This window comes from Bos indicus x Bos taurus, chromosome 4, assembly GCF_003369695.1.
Source record: "Bos indicus x Bos taurus breed Angus x Brahman F1 hybrid chromosome 4, Bos_hybrid_MaternalHap_v2.0, whole genome shotgun sequence".
In the NCBI taxonomy this organism is placed as follows: Eukaryota; Metazoa; Chordata; class Mammalia; order Artiodactyla; family Bovidae; genus Bos; species Bos indicus x Bos taurus.
Window position 1 is genome coordinate 75,148,701 of NC_040079.1, and position 18,073 is coordinate 75,166,773.

Genomic DNA, 18,073 nt, shown 5'->3' on the forward strand with positions numbered 1-18,073 from the left:
TTAGCCAATCTGCTTAAAGCCTCATCTGCTAAGATTTCCTGCTAATGTTTTATCTTTTTTATGAGTTTCCTTACTGACTCCTTATTTTAGTTTTCAGGAAGAAAACACTTTGAGGAGAAAAGTACATCAGGAAAGGACTAGATTAACATGAGTCTACTCCAAACCAAACCCTATGGTTTATTACTTTAACTCCTATCAGGTTTCTCAATGACTTTACTAATTTAATTCAAAGTAGTCCCCCTCCTTTATAACTGATACTGTATCTAGATCTAGAGTGAAATTAAATTTGCATCCAGTTGTTTCCTTTGCACTCATCACACACAAGATCAAATACATCTGCCTTCTGAAAGAGCATGTAGTTGTAGAACCTCAGCTTACACTGGAAACTTTTGTATAAAGGCTTGATCATTTCAGCCATTAAAGTAGAGCTCAAGGATTTTAAATAATGTTACACAATATTTTATTGCATAATCTTAGCATTAATTTTCAATAAATGCTTTACACACAGCATATACTCAAGTCTTGGTTGGTGATAGACTGCAAGTAGTATACAGGAAAAGTACCATCCATAGCTTACAAATTTGTATTTAACTTTTCTGCCCTTTAATTTTTAACCTACTCTGAAGAGAATTCTACCATGTACATAAAAAACACTGAAGTCTTACTGAGGAAAAGTGTGTTTTTCTGCATGCCTCTGATAACATAAGAATGCATTTCAAAATGTAATCTACATGTAAATATTTTGGAATTTTTTGGGTTATTTCGTATAGTGGGAAGTTTCCTGACCTTTTTATACTTACAATCAAGTTTTATCTCTACCTCATTCTTTCTGGACCTTAAAAGCTATGTATCCTTCTATGTCTGTATGTGTATGTTTCTGTTTTTCAGCCCAGGTTCAAATTCAGATTCTTATTGCCCTATCAAAGAGCATAATCCATACTGATAGATATAGGGACTGCTGCTAAGTCGCTTCAGTCGTGCCCGACTCTGTGCGACCCCATAGACGGCAGCCCACCAGGCTCCGCCGTCCCTGGGATTCTCCAGGCAAGAACACTGGAGTGGGGTGCCATTTCCTTCTCCAGATATAGGGACTAGACTACTATGTTTTATGGCAGTATGGGAACGCCTTGTTTTCAGGAAGGTCCCAGATAGTGAAGTTGTCTTTCTCAAATCCTCTGCCAATATGACCATGGTTTATCTCTGTCTCACAGTTGGATGGAATACGTTTGCAAACAGTTGTGAACCAGGGCCCAGGAAACTCCTCATTCGTGTCATAGACACTGACTGTACAATCATATAGCAGCTGAGAGTGGGATCTCAATGCGAGTCTCATCTGCAGTGAGATTCAGTGAAGGGAATGGATCCTCTGCAAGCCCTACGAGCTCATTTTGTAGTTTTCAGGTAACATCTAAAATATCCACTCCCTGTATTTGGTCCTGCATCCTTACCTGTACCTAACAGAGAAAGGAGATGCCTGCCTACAAAGGTCCATGTTGAGAAAATGAGACCGCCCTCTCATGTGACTGGAGAGGGTAGCAAACTGAGAGTCTGCCCCCCAGGGGGCAGGTGTGTGTTGATGTTGGGAGGTGCCCTTGAGTGGGAATGAGGAAGGAAGGTTATGATGGTGAAGAAGCCCGCCCTTTTAATCAGTTTAAATCCTAAAATCAAACCCAACTTCCTTGGTGTTAGACTGTATGCTTTAGTGAGTGCAAAAATGCTGTTGGTTCTTTGTTATTGTACCTTTTAGGAATGCTTTTAGGATTCAGCGTGTAGGTTCTTGATAATGTGGTTTGAATGCTGATAAAAGTTGGTTTGAGGACTGACAAAAGTATCTAATTCTCCAAACATATAGCTGACCAAAATGCATACAATGGTTTTTAATTCCTTCAAATCCCATAGCAAAACGTTCAAAAGCCAGGACTCCAGCAGGTAACTTGCCTGCTCTCTTGACTTGGGTTTAATATAGTTTGAGCATCTCAAAAATCCACTTTGCCTTACCAGGTTTTTCATTGTACTGGTGTATATAGCATTTCAGCTTTATGTTAACCAATGAACCTGAGCTTTGTGGAAAGTAAATTGTATAAATCTAATCACGTTTTTAAAATGTTATTTAAAAGGTCACTGCAGTATTTTTCTGAAGTCAGAAATCCTTTGTATTCTATCAGCATGCTGATACACGTGTAAACATGTGTCTGTACACACAAATACATATTTTATGTGGAGGGAGTTACCAGTGCGTATTTTCTTTTTTAAATGGAATACAGACATGCTACTCTAGTTAGTGTTGATGCTATCTGCATGCGTCTGGGCAGAGACACCCATATTTTTTCAAATAATTCATTGTGTACTGATTTTATGTGTGGCCAGTAGATTTTCATCATGTAACGGAGATGTCAAGATTATTCAGAACCTGTAACAGGTTCAGCCTGAGTACCACATATCCAACTTGAGCTGTTTCAAATTGGTGCATCTGATGTTTGTGGTGATATATGAACAAGTGCTAAGACTTTAGTGTGTTCTAAATGCATACATTGATCAAAACAGTACAAAAACATAAATCTTTAGTATTACAAGCATCACTTGGAAATGGTTCACTTTACTTCATACTTCCTGAAAGACTATAGCAGGTTTAGGGAAAAAAAGCTTTTCTGATCAAGTTCACAATAAAAAGAGAAAGGATGCTGGCTGGATTTTATGAATGAATGGCTTTAATTTTTCTGCTTAAAAATTTTATTTAAAGATTTCAATGCAACACTTAGAGCATTTTCTATGTTGTCAACTTTTTTTGTGAATTACAATGTATCCATCTCTATTTTGCATTACTTGTGAGTACTGAACTACAATAAAAATATTCTTTATTGTGCTTGGGTCTCAGTGTTTGGGAGGGGCACAGAAGGGGGGTTATTGTGGTGAAAGAGGGAGGGAATTTGGTGGTGGCGGTACATGAAATAATTTTAAAATGCTTTGTTTAGGATTCTAATACAACTTTTATTTTAGAAATACTTCAGTGTAGACCAGAATTCTTTTTTTTTTTTTAATTTTATTTTTAAACTTTACAGTATTGTATTAGTTTTGCCAAATGTCGAAATGAATCCGCCACAGGTATACATGTGTTCCCCATCCTGAACCCTCCTCCCTCCCCATACCATCCCTCTGGGTCGTCCCAGTGCACCAGCCCCAAGCATCTAGTATCATGCATTGAACCTGGACTGGCGACTCGTTTCATACATGATATTATACCTGTTTCAATGCCATTCTCCCAAATCTTCCCACCCTCTCCCTCTCCCACAGAGTCCATAAGACTGATCTATACATCAGTGTCTCTTTTGCTGTCTCGTACACAGGGTTATTGTTACCATCTTTCTAAATTCCATATATATGCGTTAGTATACTGTATTGGTGTTTTTCTTTCTGGCTTACTTCACTCTGTATAATAGGCTCCAGTTTCATCCACCTCATTAGAACTGATTTAAATGAATTATTTTTAATGGCTGAGTAATACTCCTAGACCAGAATTCTTATGGAAGCTTTACCAAAATTTTAAACCATTAAATTTATAAAATGAAAATAAGTACTTTTCTGTATAAAGCCAATTCTGGATTTTCTAAATGAATTATTATAATACATATAATAATATGTATTATATATTATTCTAATTTACTACTTTGCTAGTCATTAATATCAACAATCCTTAATTAATTTGAAATCGACTTAAACGGCAAAGCAAAACACATTACATCAGATGCTTCTTACACTTTAAACAAAGTTTAGCCAAAGCTTTATTATTCAACATTGTAGGAAAAAAAAAACTATTGAAACACATGTGATCATGTGCCTTGATGGGCCACTGTGATGAAGGAAGAAAAGTATTATGCCTAGAAGCATCAGTGCTGGCGCAGTTAAACGTGGACTCGAATCTCAGCTCTGCGACAAGGAAACAAGGCAGGAAAATTCTGCATCTGTTAAATCCACCTCACTGGGCAGATATAGTGGCAGACACAGTGAGCTAACATAGGTACAGCACCCTGCCAGCATGTCTAGAACACACGTGGTCAGAGTGAGCACTTTACAATTTGGAACCTTTAAATGGTTAGTGAGTCAAAAAACAGCTTTTCTGTCGAATGGCATTAGATATCACCCTTTATTGTACCGCAGAGAAAAAAAAAAAAGACATCTGGGAAGAAAAAATACCATTTTGAAAACCATTTATTTTGTGTGTGAAATGGTTATTAAGAAATCTGTATACGGTTAGGATTCCAATGAAAAGAAGTGTTTTCGCAAACACCGCCAGGGCTCAGTTGTATGTCATATAGCGGGGAGTAGCACTGAACTTGGCATAGGACTTAATGACCTTATTTACAGCTTCCAAGAAATCCTTCTCAGTAGCAATTTTTCGCCGTGCTCGGATGGCAAACATACCAGCTTCTGTGCAGACGCTTCTAATCTCAGCACCTTTCAAACAAAAAGAAAATAACAGGCTTAAATAAAGCAGCCCAGACAGACAGACCAAAAAACAGAAGCAAGACGTTTCCACCTACCAGTGCTATTTGGACACAGTCGTGCTAACAATTCAAATCTGATATCTCTTTCAACACTCATTGAACGGGCATGAATCTTAAAAATGTGAGTCCGACCCTGAAAATAGGGAAATTAACAATGTTAAAATGGAAAATAGCACAGGAAGGAAAAAATGTCAAGAATCCCTTTTCTACAGTGAAATGATGTTCCCACCTCTAGATCAGGTAAGCTAAACTCAATCTTCCTGTCCAGTCTCCCCGGCCTCATGAGTGCTGGGTCCAGAGTGTCAGGTCTGTTTGTAGCCATCAGCACTTTAATGTTGCCTCGAGGATCAAACCCATCCAGCTGATTGATCAGTTCCAACATGGTCCTCTGCACTTCATTGTCACCCCCAGCACCATCGTCAAAACGAGCCCCTGAGAAGACAGGAGGAAAGACATGATCTTCACATTCACTCAGAGAAGCACTCTCTGGGGAATATCATGCCCTCCAGCCCAAAGGAACCTCTCAGTTGTAAGTAAATTCTGTAAGAATAGCCTGCTTTACACAAAACTAATTAAAAGGGTTCATCATAGGTTTATTTAACACAGGTTCCTTTAAATAAGTATTTTTTTTAAATCTTCTTTAAGCAATTTTGGTTTTTAAGTCACTCAAGAACACCTCTTTTATTTGACACAATATACACCTGGACTAGGTAACAAAAATACATGCAAACTTTAGCACTATAATGGTATTTGATTATATGTAAGAAAATGCCATGCTTTTTTAAAACTGTCAAAAATATGGCTAAATCCATAATACAGTAGAACTGTAACAGCTTACTATCACACCAATTTGGATACATTAGAATACTCTATAGTGTCAAGACTTGCCTTCATTTCAATCAGAATACCACAAAACAAGACCTCCAAATATATATATTTTCATTTTAAAGTTGTACAAATACATACTGTTGCATTAATGTATTATGTACAGTATCAAGCACCAAAATGAAAAATTGTTAAATGAGATTAAATATGAGCCAAAATCCCAGTATTTTCTTCTAGTACCCTAATACAGTTTTATACAAAACTGTACCCTAATATGGACTTCCCTGATGGCTCAGAAGGTAAAGCGTCTGTCTGCAATGCAGGAGACCCGGGTTCAATCCCTGGGTCGGGAAGATCCCCTGGAGAAGGAATGGCAACCCACTCCAGTACTATTGCCTGGAAAATCCCATGGACAGAGGAGCCTGGTAGGCTACAGTCCATGGGGCCACAAAGAGTCTGACACGACTGAGCGACTTCACCTTCACCCTAATACAGTTTTATATAAAATCCACTTTGGAACCACAGATTCAGAGCATCCTCACATCATAAGGCTTATTCCAAAGGTATTACAAAAATGACATCAGGGTCACCACACCACATCTACAGATGGGTCAAATTACAGCCCTTGAACATTTACTAAAGAATGTCCAAAGCCCACAACACCCATCGAGTCTAAAAGCAAGGCTAACAACCACAGTCCCCAAACACTGGTACAGTGTCCACTATATTTTTTTTGTCAGTGAGTTCATTAAATCACAGCTGTTTAGTGATATAACACTTCTGCAGCTAACAGGGACTATTGCTTGTATAGACATAACAACAGCCAAGGAACAAGAGAACAGTATAGAGTTTTCAAAGTCCACCACATTTCTTACTTACTTTAAGCTTCTCAAAAACCCATGAAATAAAGCTGTAATTATTCTTTTTATAAGAGAAGCAAACTGGAGCTCAGAGTTAGTTAAGACAACTTGTTTAGATCGCACAGCTAATATTGTATTTCATCAAATCTATGAAGCCAGTAATATTATTTTATGTACATTTTATGAACTACCAATTAAATTATGCCTCAACTGCTTTCTGATCCAATTAAGTGAAGCTGTATCTCAAGTAAGGAGTTGCCAAAGTGTGAAAATACAAGTTCTGTGAATGAAATTGGGCAAGTTCAAAGATAAAGACTTTGAGAAATATCAATGCTATTTAATGCTTTTCCCCTTTATGTGTAGTCCTACTATTAGATCTGTAGCTCTCATGTGCCAAAGCTCATAACAGAGCTGGAATTAAAATTTCAAACAAGACTAACATATCAGGGACCTTCACACATACTACTGTAGAATCCTCATGAAACTCAGTCTTAAAGTTCTCTGAGATACCATTCATACCTCCAATAGCATCAATTTCATCAAAAAAGATAAGGCAGGCTTTCTTTGTTCTGGCCATTTCAAAGAGCTCTCGAACCATTCGAGCCCCCTAATGAAAAAAATAATTTGTTAATTCAGACCTGGTTTAAAATCTTAATAAGTTATGCTTCAACCTTTTCAGTATTTCCTACAAGTATCCTCAACTGTCATCACCTAAAATTTTTTCACAAAGATTAATGTGTGCTACCTAGTCCATCAAATTAATCTCACTAGGTTTAAAGCACTATTAAGTAATTTCATGATTCTGTACTTATTAAATAGTCAATAACTTTAAGACTTGAAGAGATCAAATTAACATAATTGAATAAAGGTACCATTTCAATCAATAAAACTTGAAGAAATGAAAGAATCTGATCACTTGGCATTTCTGATCACTGAATTTGATTTGTAAGTTTTGATCAAAGAATAAAAGTGTATCTCCACATATGGAGATCCTTTTCTAATTCTCACTGTAAGTATACTAAACATTAATGTTTTAATGTAATATATTCAGCCCTAAACTTACTCCCCAATGAAAAAAACATGTCTGTTTGTATGTGTACCTACACCGCCCCCCACACACATATATAGACAATCTCTGGTCTCTTTATCAAAAGAACATAAAACACGGCCCCTGAAGTGAATATACTTTCTAATACATTCTCTGGGCATTACTGGGGTATTTATCTTATAAACCAAATCTGTAGAAAATGGTGCCCTTCAGTAGGGAGCATACTGATTAAAAATGTTAAGCAGTTGTTTATTTCCAGCTAACTACAAGGGAAGACTAGTGGCTTCTAGACTTCTAACTACTAATTACAATCCATCAGTCAAAACATTTCAGGTCTCAAGCTTTCGATGGGGAATCACCATTTTAATTTCATCTATGCTTTATAAATCTTTCATAGAGCTACATATTCCTTGATTATGATCAATTTACTTTACCTCACCAACATACTTCTGTACAAGTTCAGATCCAATAACTCGAATGAAGCAAGCATCAGTCCTATTAGCAACTGCCCGAGCACAGAGTGTCTTGCCGGTACCCGGTGGACCAAAGAGCAGCACACCCTTGGGAGGCTCAATGCCAAGGTTAACAAATCTCTCTGGCTGTGATGGAGACATAATTTTTACACTTACTATTTCTCTATAATAAAAACAGGACTATCTCTACATCAGTATTTTTAAACCAAAATTATTAAGTCCACAATTTATGTATTTGATCTAAATAAGAATTTTACTTATTCTATGACATAAGATCCAGACTCATTAATACCCAAGGCTGAATGGCTTTTAAAGATATCCTACTATCCAGGGTTAACAAAAACACTTTTCCCCCCTAATTAAAAAAAAAATAAAAGTGTTTAAATAACAAAAGTATTAACTCATATTTAATATCTTGGTTTTTTGCATTATCCCCTAAGCTTAATTTGATTCAATTTAAGCCCATTTCTTCTTGATATCATTAAAACACACTGCTTCTTTTATAATAACCTACCTATAACATATTTAACATACTTATAAAGGTTATATCTCAACCTCCTTTGTCACTCTAAATAGATTTTCCTTTTTTGAATAGGGCTGGCTGCTCAATCCTTTTGCCTTCTCTTCTGCAACTTAACAATTCTCCACACCTTTACCCTCTACCCCATCAAAATTTTTTATTTAGAAAATAAAAATATTTAAAATGAATATATAGGTAGAATTTTACTGCACAGTAGGCAAAAGGCTGTCATATCTTTGTACAAAAAAATTTAAAAAGCAACAGTCTCAGCCACTTACATGAAGCAGTGGGGTCTCAACTACTTCTCGAAGTTTCTCAATCTGTTCCTTACAGCCACCCACATCACTGTATGTAACATCAGGTTTTTCCTCCACCTATGAGAAGGACGAAAGTGTACAACATAGAGCCACACGCTTTTGAATACTAATTATTCTATCCAGTACAGCAGACCCAATACCCTAAAGAAAAATCAAGACTTACACCAAGTAAGAATTTTAATAAAGACTGAATACACTGCCAGTGTCCTAGACTCACAAGCTATACTACTGTTATAACACTAAGTGAGAGACAAACTAGTAAAAGACTGATAAAGACTTTCTCATCTGAAAAATTATTTTTAAAATGTTGGCAACTCTTCAGTATATATGCACACATTAATATTTTTTATTAAAACTTTCAACACTTTTTGAGATGAATGCAATTGTATTCAAATTCATGCCATTCCTTTTCCCTCCCGCAGTTTCTTACCTGCATCATGGTAACTGTTGGGTCAATCTTAGGAGGCAATGGAATGTGAATCTGATACTTATTTCTGTCCACACTAAAGAGATAAAAAAAGATCCTCACTAACACATACAAAAAAATATACTGAATTATCATTGTTCTGTATACATTAATTACATTTACTCACTTAGTCCTTATAACCATGCTAGGGCAAGTGCTTCCTCCACCTACACCATGTTACCTTAAATAGACCAGAAAACTCAACTCTAAAATTCTGTACTTACTTTAATCCTGACATTTGAGGCCATGAAAGGCTAAGTAGGGGTGGGAGGTCAGGAAGCAGATGCAGAAGAAAGGATGTTCAACCACAGTCATCTACTAGATTACCCCCTGGTATTCCATGACACCCAGTTCATTCACTCAAAAGAAAGTCAAGGATGTGAATGTGACATGGCATTTTTAATCAAAGATGAGTATTTACTATAGATAGAAATCTTACCCAACTCTCATCCCTTCTTCAATATCGGTAGGTGCTACCTGATCACTGAGGTCCACCACAAACTTCGCAAACTGCTTCACATTGATAATGTACTTCGGGTCCTCTGAGTCAGCATTGATTATCTTTGTGCATCTAACATGGCAAAAGGCTTGATTAGAGTAAGGAACCTGAACCACTAATCATGAACTGAAGTAACTGGATTCTCTCCTGGGCAAGCAGTACACTACCGAGCAGGTGTAACTGCAGAAACTGGGCCACTGTTAAGGATCCTTCTCTACAGAACATGCTCAATCCCAAAGGTCTGCTCAGCTTTAGTCAAGCCAGTAAAATTTCAGAGGATATATACCCCTGGAAAATTAATCCCAAATAGTTCATAATTAGGAAGTTCCCTTTCTTGATTTTCATAACTATATCCCTTTATTAGTGATTACTCCTCTGTATCTTCAGGTATTCTCCTTTTTATTTTTCTTATTAAAAGATAGTCATCTTGTCATATCATGTAATAAGTGTTTTCATTTTTCCCTGAGTTTATATTTCAAACCCATTTTTACTGTTGCTGCTATTTTTAACTTAAATATATTTCTTCTTATGGGTTATGGTGAAGGTAAATTTGCTATCCCACATACATCACAGGTGGAGAAGGAAATGGCAACCCACTCCAGTGTTCTTGCCTGGAGAATCCCAGGGATGGAGGAGCCTAGTGGGCTACCGTCTATGGGGTCGCACAGAGTCAGACACGACTGAAGCGACTTAGCAGCAGCAGCATACATCACAGGAGAAAGTAATCTATTCCCTATTTGCTATACTATCTGCTTACAGAAGAAACACAAAAACAAACAGAACTTATATGAGAAAAAGCTTATAAGCTATCACAACAAATACAGGGAAATACAAAATAGTCTCTGGAATGTGCATTTAGGCAGAGCTAAGAGTAAGGTAAAGAATGCTTTGTCCTTGCAGCATAAATTGTGGACAGGACTCTGTTTTCTGTTATGAGCCAAAGTCTACCAGGGAAGTATAATTTTATATAAAGTATCCATCACTACTTTATCTAACAGACCGTGCCAACACAGATACAGTTTTAATCCTCAGCTGAGAAAGTACATATACAGGGACCTCAACATGCAGAACATTGAAGTAAGGAGTTTTGAAAACCTGCTCATCCTTAAAAGCAAAGAGAACACTGGCAAAAACAGTCCAGATCAACATTCTCAGAATTCTGGAAATTAACTACAGGTTTGGAAAAAAAAAAAAAAGGCTAAATCCCAGTAAGAACAGTGAGTGTTTTGCATTTAAACTCACTTTAATCCCATAACCCTCTCCCCACCTCTGCGGAAGACTTGAAAGGCAACGGCCTCCCAGACATAGTAAAGGTGGAAACAAGCAGCCTCCCTGAGGGAAGGCAGGGATGAAGAAATGGAGCTCCTCCAAAAGCCCTACCTCAGAGAACTCCTGACCTGTGTGACAGCTGGCTAAAAAGCCCCATTCTCAAGATTTGTTTTTATCTGACCTGACTCAGAGTTCACTGTCTACAGATGCCCTCCCCACAGGGCACTTATTGGAAACAATCAGTGGCAGTTATTTAACATCAACTGGCTGAAGCAGCATTTACCAGTTGGAGATAACAAGAAGCTGACCAAAAAACTTCAAAACAAGAACAGGAACAAACCCTGGGGAAAGGGGAAATCTGAGTTCCAAAATTGACGTCCAGTTTCCATCAAACAGTTATGAGACACAAAGAGAAGTAAGATACGGTCCACACACAGGGGAAAGGCAGTCCAAGGGAAGACACTGGTCTTACCAAACAGAATCTTTGATCCATGTCATAAATGGTTTTTTTGAAAACTAAATGAAATCATGTCTAAAGAATTAGTGGGAAGTGTGAGAACAAGGTTTCACCAAACAGACAATACCGATGAAGAGAGAAACTGGACTGGAATATTATTTGGCTATAAAGAATGATGTTCTGATATAAGCTACAACAAGAATGAAGCTTAAAACATCATGTGAAGCCAAAGTCAGAAACAAAGGGTGATACACTACATGATTACGTTTACATGAAATGTCCAGGATAGGCAAATCCATACGGATAGAGTAGATTAGTAGCTGCCATGTCCAAAGAGAAAGGGGAATAGGGACAGTTCATGTGTTTGGGGTTTCGTTTGGAGGTAGTGAAAACATTCGGCAGAGAGTAAATCAGAAGGTATCAAGAAATGCTGGGGCAAGTGGTAGGAGGGTGGTAGTGGTGGTGCTAACTTGACTGAAAATGAGGCAGGTGTGGAGGTGAGAGGGGAAGGGTAATTAAACGTAAGTGAACCCGCTGCTGACATTCCCTAGACCCCTACCTCCACTGTTCTTCCAAAATATTGGAGACTGGAAACAACAGGAGACAGAAGACAACTTCTCTAGGAAAAATGACCGTCCAAGTGAAAAGATCTAAACATACTGACACTGAAGGCTCCCCAACTAAACATTCAATCATATAAGCTACAGTGATGTTTAGGACAGACATGCTTCACTACTGAATCTAGAGCATCTATCAGCTTTTTTGCCTCCCACTAAAACAGAAGCCCAAAGATTATCAGACATCTAGCATAAAAGACACACACCATGCAAACCAGTACAGCCACTATGGAAGAACAGTGTGGAGATTCCTTCAAAAACTGGAAATAGAACTGCCACACGACCCAGCATCCCACTGCTGGGCACACACATCGAGAAAACCAGAATTGAAAGAGACATGTGTACCCCAGTGTTCACTGAAGCACTGTTTACAATAGCCAGGATATGGAAGCAACCTAGATGTCCATCAACAGACAAATGGATAAGAAAGTTGTGGTACATATACACAATGGAGTATTACTCAGCTATAAAAAAGAACACACGTGAGTCAGTTCTAATCAGGTGGATGAAACTGGAGCCTATTATACAGAGTGAAATAAGTCAGAAAGAAATACACCAATACAGTATATTAATTCTGTATCATATAATATGTGTATATTAACATATATGGAATTTAGAAAGATGGTAACGACAACCCTATATGCAAGACAGCAAGGGACACAGATGTAAAAAATAGACTTGTGGACTCTGTAGGAGAAGGCAGGGGTGGGATGATTTGAGAGAACAGCATTAAAACATGTATATTACCATATGTGAAACAGATGACCAGTCCAAGTTTGATGCATGAAAGAGGGCAAAGCTGATGCCCTGGGACAACTAAGAGGGATGGGATGGGGAGGGAGGTGGGAGGGAGGGTCAGGATGGGGGACACATGTACACCTGTGGCTGATTCATATCAATGTATTGCAAAAACCACCACAATATTATAAAGTAATTAGCCTCAAATTAAAATAAATAATTTTTTTTAAAAAGACCAAACAAGAAAAGAAAAAACAAAAACAAAAAAAGAAAAACCATCTTAGAGGAAACAGAAACCTTCCAGTTTAGCCTTAGCTTCCTTAGAGACGACAACATATTATGACCATGATATGAGAACAGGACATTCAAAAAGCAACCAAACATATACACTGAAAGCTCTCAGGAAATAAAAACTTAAGTGAAGTGAGCGGGGGAACAAAATCAATACATGGACTCAAAGTTAAGAAAAGATCACGAAAAAGTAGAGCAAAAAGACACAGAAAAGCAGAAAAGAAAGATTAGCATATCTAAACAATCCAGTATCAGTAACTAAAGTCCAGAACAGAAGACCAAGAAAACGGAAAGAAATCACTCACAAATAGTTTCAAGAAAATCTACACACTGAAGGACATGAGCCCAGCATCACAGATAAAAACAATGTTTAATAAGTAGTAAGAACTAGGTATACTAGTCATTAGCACGATACAAATTAAAGTGAGCTGGGTTTCTTGCCCAAATGGCAAAAGTATAGAAATCAATAATCACATATCTTAACACTGATCAGGCAAATATACATTTCCCTCAAAACCTTTTGGTTAAGAGTTTAAACTGGCCAAACCATTTTTTTCTCCACACATTTCAAAACGGTAAATACCTCTGTCCCCATTCCACTTCTAGTAAGCTATGCTATAGGTATGTATGCACATACACAGAAAAATGTTTAACATGCGTGTTCAAAGGAGCACTGATGCCTGAACATCATCTCTTATGAACAGTGAGGAAGGAAAGGGAGGTTTTTGTATTTTGCTCTGTATTTTCCTATATCATTTAAATCTTTTATATGATTATGTCTTTGCCTATTTCTTGAATTATTACTAAAAGCATAAAATTTTAACCCCAGATACTTTTGGAGAAAGCTTTATTTACTTGGAATATGGAATAAAAATTCTTTATGAACTATTGCCTTATACTCAAAAGTACAGATAAAAAATCAATTTCCAGAGACCACTATGCATACCTCGCAACCTGCAAAGGCTGTTCACTCTGGAGTGTTTGCTTATCCGCAGCCAAATCCCAGAGTGCTGGTGGGGCCAGGCCAGTGTCAGACTCTTTAATACCTACATAAAGAAAGATCACAAAACTCAATGAAATGTACTGCAAGCTTTCTCAACCTCAGCAATAGTAACATTTCGGACTGAGTAACTGGTTGCTGGCGTGGTCCTGTGCATTCCCGAACGGCTAGGAGCATCCCTGGCCTCCAGCCACTACATCACTAGCGCCACTTCCCCCTCAAGATAGGAGAATCAAGAGAGTCCAGATATTGCCCAGTGTCCTAGGGGATCACCCCAAGTGAAAACTACTACCCCAAAGTACACATAGGCCAAAAATGTAATGCCATGTTTGACATTTTTCTGTGCAGGTCAAATACTATAAAACTTCACCACTCAAGTTCTCAAGAAGAAAAGTTTCCAACTACTAGGCACAGTCTGCTTACTTCAAGCAATAAATACCTTTTAAGATTATATTTTTATTCAAGAAATTCTGACCTGTTTATTAGAGTCTATGGAACTTGGCCTTGACCAACAGAAACATTACTTGCTTAAAGGATGATGTTTCTTAATTGCTAAGCAGTAAACTTGCTTGTAGAAATAGTGAAAGAGATTATTAAATGAGATGCAATTTCTTAACAGATAAGGGGAATTTTTTTTTTACACTTCATTTTTTAGTTTATTCTCTGTGAAAATAAAGTTACATATACTGCTTTACACACTTGGGCAGAAATAATACATAATTTAAATCTGGAAGACTGGATTTTATAATACTCCTCGTTAGCAATTAAGAGTAGAATAGGGATGACTAACAGTAGACATAAAAAACTTTAAAAAGTGAAAGAAAAAAGGAACAATGATAAAAACTTAAGAGTGTATTAGTTATTAGTGCATATCCATTATATTCACTAATGGATTTTTGTGGTTAATATGGAACTTGGGCCTGATTCTATGGAAGAATTCTATTTTGGCTTTTAAAGTGAAAACAAACTATAAGAGGAATAGCACATTTATTTGTAGCAAATAAATAGTTTTTGGTAAAGGATGACTTTCAAAAATGTATGATTAAAGAGTAACATTTGTATTTCTGCTCCTTTGATATAATTAAACCATTACATATACAGAAAGGAAACAGGAATAAAATATATTTATACCAGTGAGCTCATTAATTTTCTTGAGAAGTTGTTGAATGTCATCTTCAACCTGTTTGATCTGCCTAGAATAAGTGCTCTGACCCTAGGAGATAAAAGATATCAACAATTTATTAAACTATATTAACAAAAACTTTTAAGTTACACTTGTAATAGCTATTATTGTCCTAAAGCTTGTAAAATGAAAGTAGTTTCTCATTTTCACAACAATTCCTGAACCAACCTACACCCCCCAAGCAGGCAACACACCATCGTGCAAGATAACAAATGAACATGGTGCCTGAAATTATCTAAAATTGAGGCCCATTTCTATGCATTAAAACTTACATTTCAGCTAATTCATTTTCACACATTTTCAATATAGTAAATGTTTGTGTAAATTATTTCAAATATCTTTCCATAGAGTATCACACTTTAATTACAAATAGTATAAAAATAATGTATAAGCTTCTGATTTATTCTAAATACAAACTGTAGATATATAACATTTTTCAGTGAAGATTAAACTGCTCAAAGTCTCTTCTAACTATTCTGGAAAGACAATACCAACAAGAGTCCTAACTTCAACATAAAACATGTGTATTTTGTAGATACTTAAAGGACTTACATAAGTTTTCAGCAAGGCAATATCCCCTTCATCCAGCGCTAAAAGAAGAGAGATAATACATGAAATTCAAACAAAAGAAACTTGAGCTCACAATTCTTTTCTATTCAAACCGAACTACGTCAACTGAGAAGAAGTGTGCAAAGTTGTAGTGATGTAAATATAACCATCAATTAGTTCCTGGACTCAAGGAACTTTTATCTAACTGGGTGAAGGCAAATTCTTAACATTATATAAAACAGCTTCAGAGTGATATGACATAACAAGAACTGAGAGCCCAAAGACTTTAAGAATCAAAACGACTTCAGCACTAGTCCCAGCAGGGTCATGCATTTGCTAAGTTACCTTGGAAAAACCACTTAATTTCTCTGAGCACCAGTTTTCTCACCTGAAAGAATGTTAGCCTCAGTGTTTCTTTAAGATAAAGTAAGACATGGATTTAGAAACACAAAAAATTCCACACCCATTAGTTATAACTGTATCCAAGGGATAAACCTGTTAATATGTTTATAGAATTATAACTTATCCAGAGAAATACACAGATGAAATGTTAAATCAACGACTAAGTTTTCCACAGGGTGACTGAGCACCTCTTTCACGGAAAAAGAGTGAGATGAAAGCGGAGAGGAAACGCTTCTTTGAGGGGTGGGTGACTTAAGAAGAAAGGGTGCTACAGGAGGTTGAACTTGTTCAGAAAGGAAAGAGTTAAGAGAAAAAACAACAACGAAAAACCACCATAAGAACATTTTTAAATAACCTATAAGAAACAAAACAGCATAAACATGAGAGTACAAAAGCAAAGAAATCATGAACGGAAGTGTTGCAGGTGAGGGGTCAAGTGGTATGGTCTCTCAGGAGAGTAATCCGCACTGTCTATAAAAATGTCAAAGAAGAAAAAAATTCAACTGCATTTCTAAAACTTACCTCACAGCTTGTGTCCGTGCGTGTGGTAAGAGTTACATGAACAAGGTTATTCATTGCTCTATAATGGCCAACAGATTAGAAGAAAACGAAATGTCCATCAATGATGATTAACTCATAGGTGACTGAAAGTCCAATAATTTGGATTCTATACACTTCACACTGACTCTATATAATGATATAAACTAATTCCTAAAACATACTAAGATTTTAAAAGTCAAGATGTACATTTTTGCTTTTTCTTTTCTAAAATAGAAAAGGAATATATAAGCAAACTTGCTTGTATGTACATAGAAAATGTACAGAAAGATGAGGCAAAATGGCAACATCAGCTTCCTCTGTGGAGAGATGGCTGCGGTCAAGGATGACGCTTTTCAATTTGGGTTTTGAATCATGTGAATGCATTACCTAGTCAAAGAAATTTTTTTTTTACAGTTATGTCTCAGGATCCTGGCTATGCAGGGATAGCATAGCAGCAAGTTGTCACTTGAGGGAGCGGAGAAACAGAAAAGAGGGTCCAGGTAAGCAACCACCACCAGGCGGGGAACTTTTCAAGGCCTGCAAGACCAAGTGGAGTGCGTGATTTCTTCAAGACCTGAGAGCTGCATGTGAATAAAAATTTCGATCAGCGAAAGATGAACAGAGGACGTGGGGCTGAAAGAGGGAACAGAAAAGACCAGCCGGTTAACCCGGCTGCCGCACCAGACCGAGCGACAGAGCGACAACCTGGAATCCACTCCCCTCCCCCCACGCCGGGCCAAGACTGGTCCTGACGCGGCCCGGAGCCCCTGCCTGAGTCAACTGACCTCGGATGGGCTTGTCGTCCTTCTCATCTTCTTTAGTTTTCCTCTGATCAGCACCGAGGTAATCAGGCATTTTAAGGGCTCCAAATACCTCAGCTCCTCGGTGATTACACAGCACCTTTCTCACTTCCGGTGGTGCCCCCACCTTTCCCTTCCTCACCGGAAGTAAAGCCGGCTCCGCGGTCTTTTCACTGAGGCGCCAGGCAGAAGAGCGCCCTAGAGGTCACACGCTGGCGTTGCACCCGGCGAAGCGGGAAAGGGGGAGGCTATCCTGTATGAGGGCGAACGTCGCTCTCCTTCAGCCTCTCACTGTGGCGAGGTCCCTCAGCAACAGATTTCAAGACCAACACAGACTCAGGTTGCTAAGTTTAAATCCTGCTTTAGTCATTTACGCTATACTTAGGGGTAACTTCTTTAATTTTCCTCTTGACCTCCGAGTATTGTGGAGGCATTAAACAACGACGTTTGTAAAGTACCTGGCTTATTAGATACACAGTGAGTAGTGGCTTGTTTTATAGAGTGAGGGTAAATAGGAGTTGTTCATTAATTTGATGTTAACGACGGAGGGGGAGGTAAATTGTTTCCATTTTTGAGCTCGCTGCTAAGGAGTGGTACTGTCTTCAGATACAGGGAAGTCAGGGAAAATAGGTTTTGAAAGAAATGAATTCCGGAGATGAGGAACAGAAGAGAGCAATTAGGAGACAATTATAGAATTTAGAAAAAAAAAAGAAGCCT

General features: G+C 37.6%; 3 protein-coding genes across 4 annotated transcripts in view; 2 read left to right on the forward strand and 1 right to left on the reverse strand.

Moving 5' to 3' along the window:
• The window catches only part of SLC26A5 (solute carrier family 26 member 5), a 41,213-nt gene extending 38,351 nt beyond the window's left edge, over positions 1-2,862 (forward strand). Inside the window, exon 19 of the mRNA XM_027539734.1 lies at positions 1,212-2,862. The gene's annotated coding sequence lies outside the window, so the exon portion shown is untranslated. The remainder of the gene's footprint in view (positions 1-1,211) is intronic.
• A 1,326-nt stretch (positions 2,863-4,188) lies between these two features.
• On the reverse strand, positions 4,189-17,500 carry PSMC2 (proteasome 26S subunit, ATPase 2). The gene is made up of 12 exons (XM_027539749.1): positions 17,342-17,500; positions 15,618-15,655; positions 15,014-15,095; positions 13,829-13,928; positions 9,451-9,582; positions 8,976-9,048; positions 8,507-8,602; positions 7,670-7,834; positions 6,707-6,794; positions 4,732-4,934; positions 4,539-4,635; positions 4,189-4,452 (listed from the first exon to the last, which is right to left on the reverse strand). The coding sequence occupies exons 1-12, from the start codon at positions 17,409-17,411 to the stop codon at positions 4,295-4,297; spliced, it is 1,302 nt and encodes a 433-aa protein (XP_027395550.1). The 5' UTR covers positions 17,412-17,500; the 3' UTR covers positions 4,189-4,294.
• A 53-nt stretch (positions 17,501-17,553) lies between these two features.
• DNAJC2 (DnaJ heat shock protein family (Hsp40) member C2) overlaps positions 17,554-18,073 on the forward strand; it is a 37,514-nt gene continuing 36,994 nt past the window's right edge. Inside the window, exon 1 of one of the 2 annotated variants that reach the window (XM_027539738.1) lies at positions 17,554-17,696. In XM_027539738.1, coding sequence (XP_027395539.1) covers positions 17,614-17,696 — 83 coding nt within the window. In that variant the 5' untranslated portion in view covers positions 17,554-17,613. The remainder of the gene's footprint in view (positions 17,697-18,073) is intronic. The other variant, XM_027539736.1, reaches the window with a different exon arrangement.

Excerpts from the sequence above, each read along its gene's own strand:
- PSMC2 (XM_027539749.1), bottom strand. The coding sequence starts at position 17,411 with ATGCCTGATTACCTCGGTGCTGATCAGAGGAAAACTAAAGAAGATGAG. Across the intron at positions 7,835-8,506 it reads TTGAGACCCCACTGCTTCAT|CCAGAGAGATTTGTTAACCT; the intron begins GTAAGTGGCTGA and ends TCTCCATCACAG. Across the intron at positions 4,453-4,538 it reads ACTGTGTCCAAATAGCACTG|GTGCTGAGATTAGAAGCGTC; the intron begins GTAGGTGGAAAC and ends TTTGTTTGAAAG.